This window comes from Dipodomys spectabilis, unplaced genomic scaffold, assembly GCF_019054845.1.
Source record: "Dipodomys spectabilis isolate Male_0828 unplaced genomic scaffold, ASM1905484v1 ptg000069l, whole genome shotgun sequence".
Taxonomy (NCBI): domain Eukaryota; kingdom Metazoa; phylum Chordata; class Mammalia; order Rodentia; family Heteromyidae; genus Dipodomys; species Dipodomys spectabilis.
In genome coordinates, this window is record NW_024870746.1 from 654,263 (window position 1) to 674,314 (window position 20,052).

Sequence of the window (20,052 nt, forward strand, 5' to 3'; positions counted from 1 at the left end):
TTTTCTTTTGGGGTTAGAACTTGAGGCCTCACAATTGCTAGGCCAGTATTCTACTACTTGAACCACATCTCTAGCTCTTCTTTTTTTTTTTTTTTTTTTTGGTTTTTTTTGGGGGGGGTCCGGTCATGGGGCCTGAACTCTGGGCCTAGGCGCTGTCCCTCAGCTCTTCAGCTCAAGGCTAGTGCTCTACCACTTGAGCCACAGCGCCACTTCCTGGTTTTTTCTTTTTGCTTATGTGGTGCTGAGGAATCGAACCCAGGGCCTCAGGCATGCAAGGCAAGCGCTCTACCACTGAGCCACCTTCCCAGTCCCTCTAGCTCTTCTTGTTGTTTTTTAGATAGGGTCTCTACTCCTTCCTAGCTAAAAGCACCTGAGCCACTATCCTAAGTTGCTGCTGGGATCACAGGTGCATGGCACCATGTCTAGCTTCCCTCTATTGAGATGGAGTCTCACAGAATTTTCTGTCCAGCTGGCCTGGAACAGCAATCCTTCTGATCTCAGCCTCTCATGTTGCTTGGAATGAAAGGCTGCATACCATTGCACCCAGCTATGGTCTCAAGAACTTTTTTGCCTAGACTGGCCTCTAATCTTGATCCTCTTGATATCAGCCTCACAAGTAGCTAAAATTAAAGGCATGCGCTACTGGCTCCTAGCTTGTGTCTTACTTTTTTTTTTTGACAAATGTTGCTTTTTATTTTTCTCTTCTCTGACTGTTATTTTACTCTCTAGGCATACCATATATTTAAATTATTATATGGTTCTATAATTTACTGTGTTAACAAAGCTCACTTTTTATGTTAGTACAGAAAGATGGTTGATTCTAATATCTTAAATTTGTCCATTTTACCCCCTTTATAAAAATTGTTTTACTTTATTGCTATTATAGAGGTGATGTACAGAGGGATTACCATTACATGAGCCAGGTAATCAGTACATTTCCTTTTGCATAGTGTTTTCTGTTCCCTCATTCTCTGCCAGTCCCTCCCTCCCATCTCCACCCACAAGTTGTTCAGTATAGCTCACTTTCATCAATGTCCAGTGAGCTCCACTGCTGCACTTTTTCACCCTTTTTCCCTCCATTTCTGTACCCTCCCCTCCCTACCCTTCCAAAGATATACACAAACACACTATACGTAAGGTAAAGACAGAATCATCAAAAACTAAAAAAAAAAAAAGTCCTTTGTTTACATATCTTGGAGTTTGTTACAGTGTGTATATTATTTTATATAAATATGAAGAGGTGGAGGGGTGAGGGGGAAATGGGAAGGGATGGGAAGGGGAAACAAAGGAGGAGGCAACAATGCTTGATAAGAAATATACTCATTATCTTGCCCATGTAATTGTAACCCCTCTGTATGGTATTTTCACAACAAAAAAAATAATGTTCATCAAAAAAAAATATGAAGAGGCACTTAAACATTGCACCTTTGTGTTTCTCTCCTAAAAGTATACTCTTTTGGTCTCACTGTGTGTGAATTTCTAGGATCCTATATAATTTGTCATATCCCATTTTAGAACTAACTTTCACATATCAGAGAGAACATACATTGTCTCTCTGAGCTTACCTTATTTAACATGATTTGTTCTAGTTCAATTCATTTTCTGAAAATTACATTATTTTATTCTTTCTGATGGCTGTGTAAAATTCTATTGGGTATTACTTCTTAAGAATAATTGTGTTCCAAAGGGTTCCAGTTTGAGCCCCAATCAAATACTTTTTAATATTATCATTAGTGTATGCTAACTGAGTAGTTTCAATGTGTATTTCATATGCATATATTGAACATTTATAAAATTAACCCCTTTTATTACCCTTTCTTTTCCCTGTCCCTCCTCTCCTTTTTTTTTTAACAACTCTCAGTGGATTACATCTTCATACACAGACCCATAACCAGGCAATTTTAACCAACAAAAAATAGTGAAGTAATCTATAACTCCACTAAAACCATCTAGCAGATTTCACAACAAAATATGTTTAGTTTTAGAGTAATTTGGTTTTGGTTTTATAAGACAAGGTCTTTTTACATAGCTGACCTTGAATTAATAATTTTCTGCCTTAGCCTCTAATTCTGGAATTACAGGATACATTATTGAGCCTGCCCTTTGCCCTGGTTCTAATGCTAGTTTTTGTTGTTCAGCTACTTAGCCTCTCTTTGCCTGTTTTTCATTGTAACATAGAACTATGAATAATTACATGATTATATGTAAAGAATCAATGACATTATGTATGGGAAAGAGTTTTGTGAATGATAAACTTGGTATATATTAAATGTGTCAATGTGTACAGTGAAATGAAATAAGAAAAGAGACATAGTTGCTGATAGTACAATTAAATAAACGTAGATTATTAAGTGGATATTAGACAACGCTGCTTTTTTTTTTATTTTTGTTTTTTTGGTCGATCATAGGGCTTGAACTCTGGGCCTGGGCACTGTCTCTCAGCTCTTCAGCTCAAGGCGAGCACCTCTACAACTTGAGCCACAGCACCACTTCCAGTTTTCTGGTGGTTTATTGGGGACAAGAATCTCAGGGACATTCTTGCCTGGGCTGGCTTTGAACCATGATCCTCAGATCTCAGCCTCCTGAGTAGCTAGGATTACAGATGTGAGCCACCAGCACCTGGCTTCTGCTCTATTTTTTATAATGTATTCAGAGCTACATGGGAATGTATTTTAAAGAAAGTTAAAAAATAACAAGAAAAAAAAAGAGCCTTCTAAAAAGGAGGGTTTGTTAAGGTTTTTTTAAAGTCCCTCTTCTGAGATAAAACTCAAAAAAAAGCAAGTATCTTTCCAAACTCATTTATTCTCATTTTTTCTGGCTAGAATTTGGCTGAAAGGTCATGAAATTGAAGACAAGAAAGTGGCCAAACTCCAAAATCCATGTGTTTGCTCAAATGATAAAGTCTCAGAAACAAAAGAAGTAACTGTGGCTTCTGAAGCACATGTTATAAACTGAACAATATTTCCTTTCATTACTAAGAAAATTCCTCCACCCCTTGAAGACTGTTTGGACATACATAAAATTATATATGCAATAGTTTTCTGTATGTGATCACACTTATATATAAATTACTTTCATATGATTTAGATATGTGTAATGTAAATTTAAATTTCTAAGAAAAAATGTGGCAGGTGGATTTGGGAGAGCTGGGGGAAAATGATAGAAGGGGTGACATTGATCAAGATGCACTGTACTCATAAACTGACATATTTACAACTACTTAAAGATAATTTTTAAAACTATATGTGTGTGGGCTGGGAAGGTGGCTCAGTGGTAGAGCACTTGCCTTGCATGCATTAGGCTCTGGGTTCGATTTCTCATCCTCAGCACATAAGCAAAAAGAAAAAAGCAGGAAGTGGCACTGTGGCTCAAGTGGTAGAGCGCTAGCCTTGAGCTGAAGAGCTGAGGGACAGCGCCCAGGCCCAGAGTTCAGGCTCCACGATGAGACACAAAAAAGAAAAAACAACTTTATGTGTGTGTACATATATGAAATACGCCATTGCTTTGCATATTAGGCCTTCACTAAGAAACTATTATTACTTTATAAAACTTTTTATGGCTATCTGTGGGAATAAACTTTGGCAAACACTTTGAGCAAACAGCCTAATCAGTTAAACTTTGTACAACAATCAAAGCATTTCCAACATTTGTCAAAATTTCTAGTATCAAGTTTCCTTGATACTAGATTCTATCCCTTCTCCAAAAAAGGAAAAAAAAAATAAAATAAAATAAAAAGCAGACTGTTCTAACAGTCAATTGCAAAATGCTTCTACCAATTTTTTTGGGGGGGAGAGGGGGGGTCAGTCATGGGGCATGAATTCTGAGTCTAGGTCCTGTCCCTGAGCGCTTTGGCTCAAGGCTAGCCCTCTACCACGTAAGCCACAGTGCCATTTCTGGTGGTATAGTAGAGATGAGAGTCTCACAGACTTTCCTGCCTGGGCTGACTTTGAACCACGATCCACAGATCTCAGATTCCTGAGTAGCTAGGATTACAAGCATGAGCCACTGGCACCGGCTCCAAGTATTTTTAAAAATGAGACCTGGGCACCATTGGCTTCTGCTTGTAACCTTACCTTCTTGAGAGGCTGGTAAGGAGAATCATAGCTCCAGAAAAGTTCATGAGACTCCATCTACATAGAGGAAGGCTGGATTTAGTAGCCCTATATAATCCCAGAAACTACAAGACACCTAAAGTACATAGGTCATGGTTCAGGCACCTGCAAGTGGAGAGAGAGAGAGACCTTATCCTTAAAATAAACCATGAAGTATACCTTCATAATGGAATTCTCCATCAGAAAGAATGGCATTGCCCCATTTGTTAGGAAATGGAAAGACTTGGAAAAAATTATATTAAGTGAAGTAAGCCAGGCCCAAAGAAACATAGATCCCATGGTTTCCCTTATTTGCAATAACTAGTATATGTCTGAGACAAGCAGAAACGGTCTGATAAGTTGATGTTAGGCGAAATGAACCCCAAGATAAGGACTCAAATGTTTTTTCTTTCTTGCTATTGTTTCTAACATATTTATAAGATATTTCTTTGTTGCTTTGTATGTCCCTCCCTCACGGTATAACCCCTGTTTTCACTGTATTTGATGTTGGTATAATTTGGGGAGGGGAAGGGAAAAAACAAATTGTTTAAATAGCGATACAGGTGTACCCACTGCAACAATGAGATGTACAAGATGTTATGATGAAAAACAAACTTTACTACTTTGTTGCGTGGTTGGGAAGGGGGGGGGGGAGCGGACAGGGGAGGGAAGGTGGGAAGGGATGGGAAGGGGAAACAAAGGAAGAGGCTTGATAAGAATTGATAAGAACAATGCTTGATAAGAAATGTACTCATTACCTTGCCCATGTAATTGTAAACCTTCTGTATGGTATTTTCACAGTAAACAAATAAATAAATAAATAAACCATGAAGAACAGGACTGGAGGCATGACTTAGCAGTAAGAGAGCTTGTCTAGCAAACAAGAGACACTGAATACAAAACCAATACAGTGAAAGGAAGGAAGGGAAAAAGGAAGTAGAGAGAAGGAGAGAGGAAGAATACCTTTAAATTCTACCTTATTGACATAGAAAGCTGTTAAAGTTTTCACTGAGGTGATTCCTTTAGTTCTAAAACTTAGAATCAGAGACAAAAGGTAAAGCTGCTGTTGTATTTCTGGCTAGAACAACTTTAAGTGGGCAAACAAGTGACTGTTGCTAACTAAACTTTCTGTAAGATGTTGCTTCTTGGCAGTAAAACATTCACAATTTATTTAAGCAGAACGAAGTGTGGGGGGAACCTTGAAATAATCATAAAAAAGAATGAGCTTCCATCACTACTGTGATTTCTCTCAGTAAAATATACCTGAAAGGATTCTGCTCAACAAGCCCTGATAGGACGCTTCGTGCTGAGTAACAGAGGTGAAGATTAAAAAAAAAAAAAAAAAAGCATATGATACTTGCTATCTTTAAGAGGCTAATAATAAAGATAGGAAAATGAGTCTTTCAGTTCAAATGATTAAGGACCAATAGAAGAAGAATTCCTTTTTTCACAAGTGTGGCCCCAGACTCATCCTTCTGCAGGAACATGTTGGCTTACAAAGCAAGAGAACACATTTAAATGAAACCAACCTTATTATCTCTGGTTACAAATGAGTAAGATAATGAAATAGCATTTGGGGAAGTTGATTCAGCAATGTGTGAAAAAGACTAAAGTAAAATCACTGGATCTGCTGTTAAGCAGGAATCTCAACAACTTATTTCAATGCTCTGTGAAAAGCAGTGTACATTCCAGCCTCTCAAGCACAAACATGCCAGTTTCCTGTGCTTCTTCAATTCCCATGAAACTTAAAGCAAGTCTATTGCTTAAGAGGTACTCTTGAGGGGGAACAACAGAATGCTGAACAAAGCACAATGGGAAAACCAATACAACAGCAATGTACACAACACAATATGTTGGAAATGATTTGTACAACTTGGTGAGGGATGGGAAGAGAGAAAGTAGGAGAAAAATGAGGGTAACAAGTCTGTACATCACCTTGACAATAAAAAAAGAGGTACTCTTTTTTCATATCCATAAGTAGTATATGCTCATAAATGTTTTATAAGCAATCACAGAATGACACCCAAATATGGTCCTATAGCTAGAACACTAAATTCTTGAGGGAGGAGGGAACATCTCAGAAGTAGGCACTCCTCTTACACAAAATGTATTTGAAAGAGATGAAATACTTTAAAGTGTTCACTTTTGATTGGAGAGACAGGTACAGAAAACAGAAAACAGAAAAGAAATAAAATTATTCCCCAAATAAGTATGCCCCTTATTTGAAAAAGAAAACCCAAGTGAGTAGAGATAATATTACAAACTGACATTTATAACCCACTAAGTTAAAGAGACTCTAGTTCTGATTATCTTTTATGTACCATGCTGGGAATGAATCCAAGGTCACGCATATAACTGCTAACAGCTCTACCATTGATCAACATCCTCAACATTTTCTTTTTTGGGTCAGGTTCTTGCTATATACCTACCACAGGCTGGCCTCAAATTCAGCTTCTAAAGTGCTAGAATTACAGGAGTACACCACCATTCCTGACTAAAAAATCTTACTTTACTTTTTATGCCAGAACAGGGTTTGAACTTTGAGTCATATACTTACTCAGCTTGCTTGCTCAGCAGGTACTCTACCAGCTGAGCCATGCTTCCAACTCAGCTTTTCCGCTGGCTATTTTGGAGATGGAAATCTCAAAGGCTTTTCTGCTTAGGCTGGCTTCAAAACACAATCCTCTAGATCTCAGCCTCCTAAGTAGCTAAGATTACAGATATGAACTACCAGCACCCAGCTGAGAACCTGTCCTAAATACAAACAGCCCCACTAAGATTTTTTTTTAATCTTTTCTAGAAAAGAAGTATCTAAGGATGATATTTCAGTGTTCAGCAAAATTATAACTTAATATACTTCTCCATCTTCTCATTTTTTTCTCTCTGGAAGCACATTATAATCTAACTTTTAGCTTTCCTGAGTATTTGTTTCTGTCTCATGCTATTGAATTCATTTTGATATTCATCAATTGCCCTCTTCCTTCCTAAAGTAGACTATACTACAGACACTATACAACAGACACATTAAGAAAAAGCAAACACCAAACTTAGATTTTTTTTCTTATTCATGTATTAGAATAACATGTTCACAGTGACCTGAAAGTTTGAGGAAAGTTATTTTTCATCACTCACCTCAAACTCATAATGAAGTAACTCTCTATGAGAAATTAAGTTATGAACACCTGGAATTCAACAAAAAGACATGCTGAACATAACATTTTTTGAAGAAAAGTTAAAAGAACAGAAAATCTTTTGAGCCTTTGTCAAGACTTCTGGGATCATATACATTCTTTCTGACCTATAGCAGGAACTCAGTAGTTACCCAAGAGTGTGTCTGCTTTAGAGAAAGTAATGTCAATTGCTCAGATGTAATGAGATTAAAGGTACAGGATTGTGGCAGGTAAGATAATCTAAATTCAGGACAGTTCAATTTATTAAGTAATAGTACACTGAATAGTCAATGCCTACTTGTACTTCTTAGCTATTAAGATATTTTGTAAAATACATATCCACTTATTTTTTTAAATGTGCTTTGTTTTGTTCTGGTTTATGCTAAGCAGAAATACTTCTTAATTTCCAATGTAATAATTTCTGTCATTGAAATTAGTAAGTGGAAGAAAAGTCTATATTGTCCCAAACAAAAAGTCATGTCACATGCTTTTTGGATGAAATTGTTAGGAAATTATTCTACACTGAAAGATAGAAGAAAAGACCAAGCATGATGTAATTCATTACTTCAGGTAGTTTCACTTTACCATGGCAAAAAGAATAATCTAGGTATCTAAGAGCTACATTCCTGTCTTGTGATAAAGTTTACAGTTTAAAGTTTGCAACAAAATTAATTTCCTTTGCTATATTGTTAAAACAAGAAAAATAAATAAAAAGGATGTTTTCTACTAATTGCTGTTATCTAATTCCAATGTAACTTTTTGATACAAAATGCCAAAAAATTATGCTAGTGATATAGTAGGAAATAAGATTCAAACAGAATGTGAAAGATAGTCTCAATAGACTGTCTAAGCATCAAAGGGTGAGAGTATCAATAACTTTCCAACAGCTTTTTTTTTACAGTAAATTAATGAGAAACAGCATTGTACACATGCAAAAAATACAGTTCATCTTCTTCATTAAAAAAAAAAAAAATACCTGGGCACCAAGTGGTTCCTCCTTATAATTCTAACTACTTAGAAGGCTGATATTTGAATATTGAGATTTAAAGCCTCCCTGGCAGGAAAGTCCCTGAGATTATTATTGTTGTTGTTTGTTGTAGGGCTTGAATTCAGGACCTGGAGACTGTCTCTTTTGCTCAAGGCTAGTACTCTACCACTTTGAGCCATAGTACCACTTCTGGTTTTCTGGTGGTTAAATGGAGATAAGAGTCTCAGAGACTTCCCTGCCCAGGCTGGCTATGAACTGTGATATTCATATCTCAGTCTCCTGAGTAGCTGAGATCTCCACTTAACCAGCAAAACACTGGAAGTGAGGTGTGTCTCAAGTAGTAGAGTGCTAGCCATGAATAACAAAACATGAGTACAGCATGAGTATAGGCCCAATTTGTAAAACCTTCTTAACAGGATCGAATACATTATTCACTAATGGAGGTAAACATTTTATGAAGAAGAGAGGAAAGAGGCACATTCCACAAGTGATATATATGAAATAGCCCATAATTCATCTTAAGTCTACATTTCATAAATCTACTTCCCAATAACCAAATGGCAATTGATTTTCAGTGCCTAAATAGAAAATTTTGGGCTTTACTTTTCCTTTATGTATAGTTTGAATATGGAAAGTGTTGAACACTTGGGAATCTATAGAAATTTTGGGAAGCAGAGTCTAGCCAGAGGGAGCAGATGGTGGACCTTTGAAGGTTATACCTGGCTCCAGGTTTCTGTATTGCTCTCTAGTTCCTATGTGCTGAGGGAGGTAGCCCCTGCCATATGCTCCTATCACCATTATGTTCTGCCCCACAACTGACCCAGAAGTAAGGGATCTAGCCATGATGGATGGAACCCTCTGAAACCATGAGCAAAACAACAACAAAAATTCTTCTTCCCCTAAAATGCCTGTATGTCAGGCATTTCATCATAACCACACAAAGTAACTAATACATTTTAGGTATATGGCTATAGGGAAGATGAAGAACAGGAAATAAAAATCAGTATCATCAATTATGAACACATAATGTGACATCAGTTCCATGCTCAACTTCATCAAATGCCCAAGAACTCAAAGTCACAATACTTAGTTCTCTTGTTCATGTAATTTAATAATGCTTTCTATCTCTTCAACTTTCACAGCACTCAACCCACCATTTTCTACAGAGCAGCCACTCAAAAATACTTGGTTTATGCTTTCAAACTGAACTTACCCTGCGAAATGATACAACATAAAAAGTGTCTCCCCTCCTGCGAATGGCTTCAAAGAAGTCTTGATAACTTCTGGGTGAAGCATAATACACTTGTAGCTCATTCCCCGAGTTCCTACTAAATTTAGAGAAAAATAATATTATTAATATGCTAGATGTTTGAGGTCTTCCCAAAATGCTTCCCAGGCCAAGGCTACACATGTACTATAAGAATTGCTTTCAATCAAAATATTACCAGAATTTTGGAAATAATCTTTAAACTCTTAAAATTACTTCATGACACAAAAAATCTGTATGTATGAGATATTTTTATATATCCAATTAATGTATAGTGCTTGAAATAAGCATACTAATATCCTTAAAGATTTACCTCTTTTCATTTATTTATTTATTGTGGAATGAGGAATAAAGCCCAGGGTCTTCTCCATGCTAGACAAGTATTCTACCACTAAGCTTTTTTTGAAATATATACTACATTATCATCAGCCAGGTACCAATGGCTAAGGTCTAAGGATCACAGGTTGAAGCCAACCAGGGCAGAAAAGTCCATGAGACTCTTATCTCTAATTTACCACCAAAAAGCCAAAAGTGGAGTTTTTGCTTAAGTGGTAGAGCACTAGTCTTGAGCAAAGGAACTAAGAAACAGTGTCTAGGCTGAATTCAAGCCCTAGTATAGCACACACAAAAAAAGTGTGTGTGTGTGTGTAAGTATACATTTATTATATTTTAAATGAAAAAAAAGGAAATACTAAAATGCTAAAATAATCATGTGCTAAAATACTGATACATGTTAAAACAAATATTTAGCAACTGAGTGAATTCTGATGCACAGAATTATTAATGTACAAATATGTTTGAATTACTTCATTCCAACAGGATAATAAAATATCCAGATTTTAAAGTCATGATTGCTAACATGCTATTCATTGCTATTTAGCAGGAGTTTTTGTTGTTGTTTTCTCTAAGGTAACAGAGAATGTTGTTTATTTGAAAGAGAAGGAAAACTATGAAAGGAAAGTAGTGAAACTCTCCATTCAGAAAGAGGCCCAAAAAGGAGTCCCAGAAATTCTTTTGTTTTTTTTGTTTTTTTTTTGTCAGTTGCGGGGCTTGGGTTCTGTCCCTCAGCTCTTCAGCTTATGGCCAGCGCTCTATCACTTGAGCCACTTCTGGCTTTTTTCTGCTTATGTGGTACTGAGGAACCGAACTCAGGGCCTCATGCACGCAAGGCAAGCACTCTTCCTCTGAGCCACCTTCCCAGCCCCAGAAATTCTTGACTAGTAAGATCAGTGTTAAGCTGGACATTATGGTACATACATGTAACCCCAGTACTTCAGAGACTGATGAGTGCCTGGGCTACACTAATTGTAAGCCTGCCTAGAATATATGTGCTTCAAACAAATATATAAAATAAAACCACTTTCAAATTATATTTTTACTGGACATACATATTTATCCCAGATATACTGTCTGACACATAGTAGGTCCTCAGTAAATATTAATATTAAGTAAGAAGTAAACTACAAATCTGTGGCAGAGCTACAGGTGGAACCTCAGACTCTTTACTTTGACTTCAACTATACAGTTGTCAATATTATAACATAATCACTATTTGTGAGAACACGAAATGAATGTCAAATGGCATTTTAACTTTAATTACATCATTACATTAACTCTATACAGCCATTACTCTAGCTAACTTAAACTCTAATTACATTAATCTGCTTGAACCACAAAGCAAGCAACAGGAAGTTAGTAATCTGACCTCTGTCTAGTTCTAGAGCTAGCCTCTTACATGATGCTGTATTACCTCTCACATTATATTTCCTTTTAGTTACTTATGTCTTAGTGAAAACACTTTAAACTTTTAAGTACAACTTTCTCTTTTGAATCTTTCAAAATCTTAAGTAGCAAAATTGTATAATGAAAAAATGAATTTTTTTTCATTTAAAAAAAATTTTTATTGTGAAAATACCGTACAGAGGGGTTACAATTACATGGACAAGGTAATGAGTACATTTCTTATCAAGCATTGTTGCCTCCTCCTTTGTTTCCCCTTCCCATCTCCCCACCCCCTGCCAAATTTGTAAAGTTCATTTTTCAACATAACGACTTGTGTATCTCACTGTTACAAAATGAATTTTAAAACAAACAGCTAGGAATTCTGACTCTACCATTTAATTCTATGACTGAAAATTACACACAAAAAGAACACTTCTAATAATCCTATAGATTTAAAGAAAACACCCAGGAAGACACCTACCACAGAACAATCACAAACAACATTTCCCTCCCTTCAGCTTATGAAATAGATGCAACTCAAAGATAGAAGAGCTATGTGTGCTGAAGACATTCAACAAAATTATGACTAAATAACATTCTGACTGAATGTGTATGTAAGGAATTTGGGTGATCTTGAAGTTATCTGGCTTTTCTCCAACTACTCAGAAGTAATATATGAACTAACATAAAAAAGTTATAGGTGAGGAAGTGGCGCTGTAGCTCAAGTGGTAGAGCGCTGGCCTTGAGCTGAAGAGCTGAGGGACAGCGCTCAGGCCCAGAGTTCAAGCCCCATGACCACCAAAAATAAATAAATAAATGAAATAATAATATAGGCCAAAAAATCCTAATGTTAAAAAAAAAGTTATAGGTGAGAACAAATTTAAGGTTTAGAGGTAAGTATGAATTTCAACTTTACTAAAATAAAACCTACTTTAAATATCCTAGCAAGAACTTCCATGCTCTTACCTGATACTAGTGGTTTCTGTGTATTGAACAGCCATTAGCTGAGAATTTGAGCCCTGTTCCAGAGCACCCTGGAAAGAAAATGAAGAAGTTTAACATCACTTAGTGAAATTATACAAAGATTTTCCTAAACTGAGTCATTCTATATTTATACTTTATTAAACTTCATACTTTTATTTTAAAGCTTTGTTATTAAGAGCCTATATATTTAAAACTGGTATGTCTTTTTTTATTATATGGTCCTTTTAGCAATATGACATTTCCTTCTTTGTCTCTTGTAATATCCTTTGGAAGTCTACTTTATGTAATGATATAATAATGTCATTTTTTCCCACATTTTTGTGTGGGGCTGGCCTTGACCATGATCCTCCTATGATGCTGTCCAGTAAATGGGATCATAGGCCATGCTAGTTTTCTACTGCTTAATGTTTTCATGGTAAAAATTATTTTACTCTTTTACTTTCCCTCTATGTCTTGTATTTCAAATGTTATTTCTTATACAGGAAAAAATAAACCCTACTAGAAGAGTACATTAGCAAAGCAGGAACAGAAAAGCACAAAAACAACCACCACAAAACAACAAAATGACAGGAAATACTACACATCTTACAATATTAACATTGCTAATGATCAAGTTGCTTTCATCCTAATATTGTGAAAATGGCAATACCACCCAAAGCAATACAAATATTCAATGCAATATTCATCAAAATCCAGTATCATGTTTTCACTATTTTGCCTTTTCCTAAATTCACAGTTTAGGAAGAAAGTGAGTTTATAAAAGACTACAACTTAAGATAAATTTTTTAAAAGTTTGCCAAATTTCCATAAGATTTTTTAAACTTTTGAATCTTGTTACATCTGAAAGAGGTTAATGGAGGAAAAAGAAGGCAGAAATGAAAGAAAAGTGGCAAAGTAAAGTTACAGGCTCTCTACACAAGAAAGAGAGCCAAGAGAATTTTTACAAACTTGATAATTGTCACAGCGTAAGCAGAATGAGGCTTCTCCTTCCCTTAACTTGCCAAGAACTTTTTTAACTTGGACAAAAACACCTTCATCCTTGTCATTCCTTTATTCAGTAGCCACTGAGATTCCTACATTTCTGACAATTATCTAAGCTCCCTACAGAGATATGTACCCAGAATAGAAGAACAAAAGACTTTAGCCTAAACAAACCTTCTCTATATGAACAAAGACTTGAAATTAAAATAAAATTATTTTCCTTTTACTAGAATTCCTTCAAGATTAAATAATACCCCTTCCAGGGTAAATATCCAGTGAATAGGAAAGAAATTATTTCTAAAGGTAGGCCCAATAGAAACAAGAAGAAAACTCATGTAGGCCAAGAATTTCAATCTAATTTTTCATAACAAGCATTAGAGCAGCTGTATGGAATGATCTCCTTCCAGTAGTCTGTTCCTGTCACCTGTGCTCTTCCCCTCTATAGCAAAAGATGGGAGCCTGAGAACTATATAACCATACTCTTTTATCACCAGGGCTCTGCATATAATTTAAGCTCTGCCAGCATGATACATTTGCTCCAGATTTAAAAAGCATAAGGAAGGAGAGTCTATTATTCCTCTGGTCATGGTGGCAACTGACACATTACATGGAAGACAAAGAGTTTCTGCAGTACCACATGCTGCTTTCCATGCCTTAGTGGGACTGCAAAATGCACAGGCCATTGTGACTGCAGACAGGTTCTAGGAGTACAAACCACCAATAAAGTCATTCTAGTAGATAAATAAAAGGTCATGGAGAGGCCCAGAAAAATCACATCATAGATAATCATAGAATAGGATTATGAGAGCTTGAATTTACCCACACCTCTCTACCTACTTTTTTTGAGGGTGGGTGTGAGAAGGAGTAGCAATAGTGGGGCTTGAATGTGCAGCCTGTGCTTCTCTAGCTTTCTCCAATCAAGGTTGGTGTTCTACTACTTGAGCCATACCTCCACTTATAGTTTTTTCCTGATTAATTGGAGGTAAGAATCTTTCAGATTTATCTGCTTGGACTGGCTTCCAACTACAATCAGGTCTCAGCCTCCTGAGCAGCTAGGATTATAGAAATGAGCCATGGATACCTGGCCCAATTATTCTATTTTACAAGTAAAAACAGCTCCATATAGTAAAAGGCCCATGTCTCTTGATATCCTTTTTGTTTGTTTGTTTGTAGAATTGGTCTCACTACAGTCAATTGCCCTGAAACTTTCTATGTAGCTCAGTCTCCCAAGTACTTGGATTACAGGCATGTGCCACCATGCTCAACTTAATGTGCTTTTTTTTTTTTCTTGTCGGTCCTGGGGCTTGACCTCTGGGTCTGGGCACTGTCCCTCAGCACTTCAGCTCAAGGCAAGTGCTCTACCACTTGAGCCACAGTGCCACTTCCAGATTTCTGGACTTTAATTGGAGAGTCTCACAAGCTTTCCTGCCTGGGCTGGCTTTGAACTGTGATCCTCAGATCTCAGCCTCCTGAGTAGCTAGGATTACAGATGTGAGCCACCAGCACCCAGCTTTAATACGCTTTTGAACATATCACATGATGGAAGTGGCGCTATGGCTGAAGCCGTAGAGTGCTTACCTTGAGCTGAAGAGCGCAGCGACAGCGCCCAGGCCCAGAGTTCAAGCCCCACGACCGACCAAAAAAAAAAAAAAAAAGAAAAACCAACCGAACATATCACCTGCTGTTTCTAACTAATCCCTAAATAAATAACATGTTTCTATTAGTTTATAAATATGTAAACCAGGTAAAAATCTTTACCACCCAAAAATAAAAAAACTTTTTGTTGTTTCCTATAGCTAGTCCATTCTCTATTCCTATTTGTGGGAATTCCCTAAAATAATTTTCTCCACTTTCTCATATTACATCCTTGAGTCCACTTCTGTTAGGCTTTGTCATAATAACTACAATGAAAGCAGTGTCAGTCTCCAACAAGTTTCAGTGGTCAATTTCAATGGTATTTTTCAGCCCTGATTTTAAGCCTTCTTGGTCTCTATGACAATGAAGCTTTCTTTTTATAAAAATCTCTTTGCTTGGGGTTTGGAGTACCAACATCCTACATTTTCTCCTATCTTACTGGAGTCACTTTTCCTCCAAGCATTGGTTCTTTCTCTAATGTTGGAGTTGGCTCAGGACTCAGTTCTTTATTCACTTTTCTTTCTTCTCTAGTTAAACTTCTCATCTTGACCTCTCTCCTAAACTTTCTGCATATTGATTGTCCACTAGACCTCTCCACTTGAGTGTCCAATATTTGTATCAAATCTGACATAACTAAAATTCCTGACTCAATCTCTAACACCTCCTTCCCCAGTCTTGCTCTCAGTAAATTGAATCACTACCCTTCCAGTACTTAAAGCAGAGGTATAATTATTCATTAATTCCTTTTTATAGCAACTATTTCTGTCTCTTTTGACACATTTGGTACCCAAGTGCTTCGTCCATCCTTCCATCTACCATACTAGTATGAGCCCCAAAGATATCTCACCTAGACTATTGAAATGCATCTAAACTAGCTTCCTTACTTCCACTCATACATGAAATTGCCCTCCCCACATCAAAGTCTATTTTGTGTAACACTAGAATGGCATTTTGAAAATATAAATCGGATCAAGTCACTTCCCTGCTCAAACATTTCAGTAGTGTCTCTTTATGCCTAGGATAAAATAATTTAAAGTTTTCCCCACAGCCTAGGAAGTTTGCAGCCTCTCAGACTCATTGTGTTCTATTCTCCTCAGTCACTACATTCAGCCTCTGGAAGATTTTTTACTAGATTTTTCGCTAAATCTTGACATTGTTTGTTGTTACTATCTAAGACAAAAGCAATGTTCTCACCAAACCACTTTTATTTCTTAAGTACACACAAAAAAACTACATGTTCCCAGTCTGAAATAGACCAATAAGCAAAGTGACAGTTTTAGCCAACCAAACAATGGTAGAAGTTCACACCTGTTCCCTAAAATACTTTGCATGGTCTTCCATGTTCTCTCCTCCCCAAAACTCAAAGTCAAAAGTGAAAGCTTTCACGTTGCTGAGACTACACAGTAAAAGAAACAGAAGAAGGAGAGGGGGGACCAAGATGGCGACGGGGCAGTAGGGAAACGCCACAGCTCTCTCCAACCAAAAAGAGAGTTCGAGTTCCAACCTTTAATCTCCCCAAGAGACCGACAACAACAAAAAGACGAACACTCAGAGAAAAACCAGAGGTGGAAAATAACAAAAAAAAGAAAGAGAGGAAAAGAAGAATTTCAGAACAGAGAAGAGCGAAGACCCCTCCCCCAACCTTTACTGGCCGCGCGGCAGTGCGCCAAGCCGCCGGCCAGCCGGCCCGGCGGTGGCTGCCGGAGCCACATAGACACAGGGGGCTGCTTGCAGATCACCAGGTACCGGATTACAGAACAGCGGATCGCCAGGAACAGAGAAACCTACCAGCCGGGAGTCTCCAGGAGGATCCCACCCCACCCATCACTCTCCACCGGAGCGGAGAGGCTCCATCCCGCCAAAGCCGCCCGGCACCAGCAGCGCCACAAAGGGACCTGTCCGCAGACCACCCGCCCAATCGCGATCGCAACGACCCGGCGGGGGCCGCCCAACCCAGCCCGCAACCACCCCAACTGAACTCGGACTGCAACAACAACTGACGGACTGCAACAACAACTGACGACCTACAGGGTGAGTACCCATCAGGGGACAGGGAATCCATCAAGGGAGACCAGAGCTGGAGGGAATCCCCAGACCCTGACCTAGACTCCCTACCCCAACACCCGGACCACAGGACCCACTAAAACTGGGAACTGTTCGAGAGCTCCACCAGCCGGTGGAGCACACTCTGCTGGCCAGGCCAGAGCAAGAGCGCCCCTGGAAGGGAGCTTAAATGCTCAAGCCAGGAACAGTGCCCCTGGGTCAAGACTACCTACAGTAGAAGAAATTTGAACTGTGTCCTCCAGGCTGCATAACCAAGGTGGTATACACATTAGCACAGTCCTAACGAGCGCGCTCCAGGCTGGGGCCGGAACCAGGCCAGGGGACCGGCGCCTGAACAAAGCAAAAAGGGTCAGAAGTGGGGCTGTGGCTCAAATGGTAGGGTGCCAGCCCTGAGCTGAAGAGCTGAGGGACAGCACCCAAACCTAGAGTTCAAGCCCACAACCAGCCCAAAACAAACAAACAAAAACACATCAGGAGCCCATAGCAGACTCCAGTATTTGGGAGAGTGCATCCAGAGCATCTGATCTTCCCAAGAGCACCCGCAGGAGCAAACACAAGCAGTCTAGGCTGCTCAACCCTTCCAAAGGCGGGAATTGCTACAGCAGAGAGCTGAGAATCCTAAGTGAATAGCAGCTGGAAATAGGCTCCCAACAGAATCCAGATCAGGCACAGACTCTCTCTACCAATACAGAATCAGCAACCAAGCAAAGACAGACACACCAAAACAAGATTGAAGAGCAGTCTCCTGAACCCCCATACGAAAATCACAGAGAAAAATCACAAGGTTTACCACTACCCAGGACAGCAAGCTCACCTCAAAAGCCAGCAGCCACGCAGGGGAGAGCCCCAGTGGGAGCAAAGCAGGAATGGAAGACAAAAACTACATCCAAGGGTTGCTGGAGGCAATGACTCAAGAAATAAAGCGAGAAATGGATCAGAAATTGAAAGAGCACAAGGATGAACTATCAAAAGATATACAGGATATCAAACAAAAATTGGATGCAAAAATAGAAGCTGCACAAACCTCAGTAAGAAGTGAGATAAACGCCAAATTAGAGGTAATGAATACTGATCTCACCTCATTGAGAGGTGAGATCAGTACTCTGAGAACCAACATTGAATCCATAAAGGGATCCATTTCCACCATGCAAACCACAATAGAAGCCACGGTCAACAGAGTGAATGAAATGGAAGGTAGAGTGTCAGATACAGAAGACAGAATACACCAACTGGACCAAAAAGTGACAGATATGGAAAAATCACTCAAACCAAAGGGAAATTCAAGAGCAAGTAGATAATGCTAAAAAATTTAACCTTCGCATAATCGGAGTGGACGAAGGTGAGGAATTCCAGAGCAAGGGAATGCAACACCTATTTAACAAGATAGTCAATGAAAATTTTCCCCACCTCAAAAACGACCATCTTAATTACATCACAAAAGCTTATCGAACACCCAACAAGCAAGATCCCAGGAGAAACACTTCTAGGCACATAATAGTAACAATGATGGATCTGAATAATAAGGAAACAATCCTGCATGCAGCAAAAATGAAGAAGGAGCTATACTACAACGGGAAAAAAATTAGAATCACTGCAGATCTCTCCACACAAACAATGAATGCAAGAAAAGCCTGGGAAAGCACCATATGAGCCCTGAGAGCCAATAACTGCCAACCCAGACTGATATACCCGGCAAAGCTAGCATTCACATTCGATGGAGAACTGAAAACTTTTAATAGCAAAGAAAAACTAAATGAATACATAAACATTAAGCCAGCATTACAAAGAATTCTAAGAGGGGGGACACAACCTGAAGAAAGCAACCAGGAACTGGGACCTGCCCCAAACAGGCATTACTCAAAATCTAACTGAGTAAGCACAGGAGGAAAGGAAAGAAGAAAAACTTAGGAAAACGGAATGGCAGGGACAACAATGCATCTCTCTATACTTTCTCTTAATATAAATGGGCTGAATTCGCCAATTAAAAGAAAACGAACTGAGGACTGGATCAGAAAACAAGACCCATCCATCTGTTGCCTTCAGGAGACCCACCTCTCAGCCAAACATACAAACAAACTCAGAGTGAAGGGGTGGAAAAGGATCTACCAATCAAATTCCCCCAATAAGAAAGCAGGTGTAGCTATCCTGATATCTGACAAAATAAACTTTTCATTAAAATAAGTACAGAAAGACAAGGACGGACACTACATATTAATAAAGGGAACAATCCAAGAGGAGGATATAACCATCATCAACTTATATGCCCCAAATATTGGTGCACCCAGATATGTTAAACAAATGCTCTCAAACTTACAGAATAAAATAGATCCCAATACGATAATACTAGGAGACTTTAACACGCCACTCTCACCAAAGGACAGGTCTACCAACCAGAGGATTGGCAAAGAAGCTACCGAATTAAGTGAGGCCATACTTCAAGCGGAATTAACTGACATCTACCGAGTATTTCACCCTAAAACAACACAGTACACATTCTTCTCAGCAGCTCATGGAACTTTCTCCAAAATAGACCATATCATAGTTCATTCAAGGAACTTAAGCAAATACAAAGGGATCGACATAATCCCCTGTATCTTATCTGACCACAGTGGAATCAAGCTAGCTCTCAATAACAAAGCATACCGCAGAAATTTCTCTAATACATGGAAATTGAACAGCACACTCCTTAACAAGGCCTGGGTAACAGAAGAGATCAGAGAAGAAATAAAGCATTTCCTAGAACTCAATGAAAATGAAAACACCTCACAAAGAAACTTGTGGGACACAGCAAAAGCAGTCCTGAGGGGCAAATTTATTGCCCTCAGTGCCCACATCAAGAGAATGGAGACAGACCAAGTAAATAATCTCATGTTGCAACTAAAACAGCTAGAAAAACAAGAAAAAATGGGACCTAAAGCTACTAGACGAAGCCAGATAACCAAATTGAGAGCAGAGATTAACCAATTAGAAAATCAGAAAACCATAACCAAAATAAACCAAACAAAAAGCTGGTTCTTTGAAAAAATAAACAAAATTGATGGCCCGTTGGCAAGATTAATTAAAAAAAGAAGAGAGGAAACCCATATTAATAGGATTAGGGATGCCACGGGAAACATCACAACACGCACCCAAGATATCCAAACAATTCTA

General features: G+C 38.4%; 1 protein-coding gene across 1 annotated transcript in view; it reads right to left on the reverse strand.

Annotated features, from left to right (window-relative positions):
• The window catches only part of Atf6 (activating transcription factor 6), a 179,272-nt gene that overhangs the window by 78,280 nt on the left and 80,940 nt on the right, over window positions 1–20,052 (reverse strand). The window contains exons 14-15 of the mRNA XM_042681408.1: window positions 12,205–12,272; window positions 9,463–9,577 (exon numbers count right to left, since the gene is read on the reverse strand). Coding sequence (XP_042537342.1) covers window positions 9,463–9,577; window positions 12,205–12,272 — 183 coding nt within the window. The remainder of the gene's footprint in view (window positions 1–9,462; window positions 9,578–12,204; window positions 12,273–20,052) is intronic.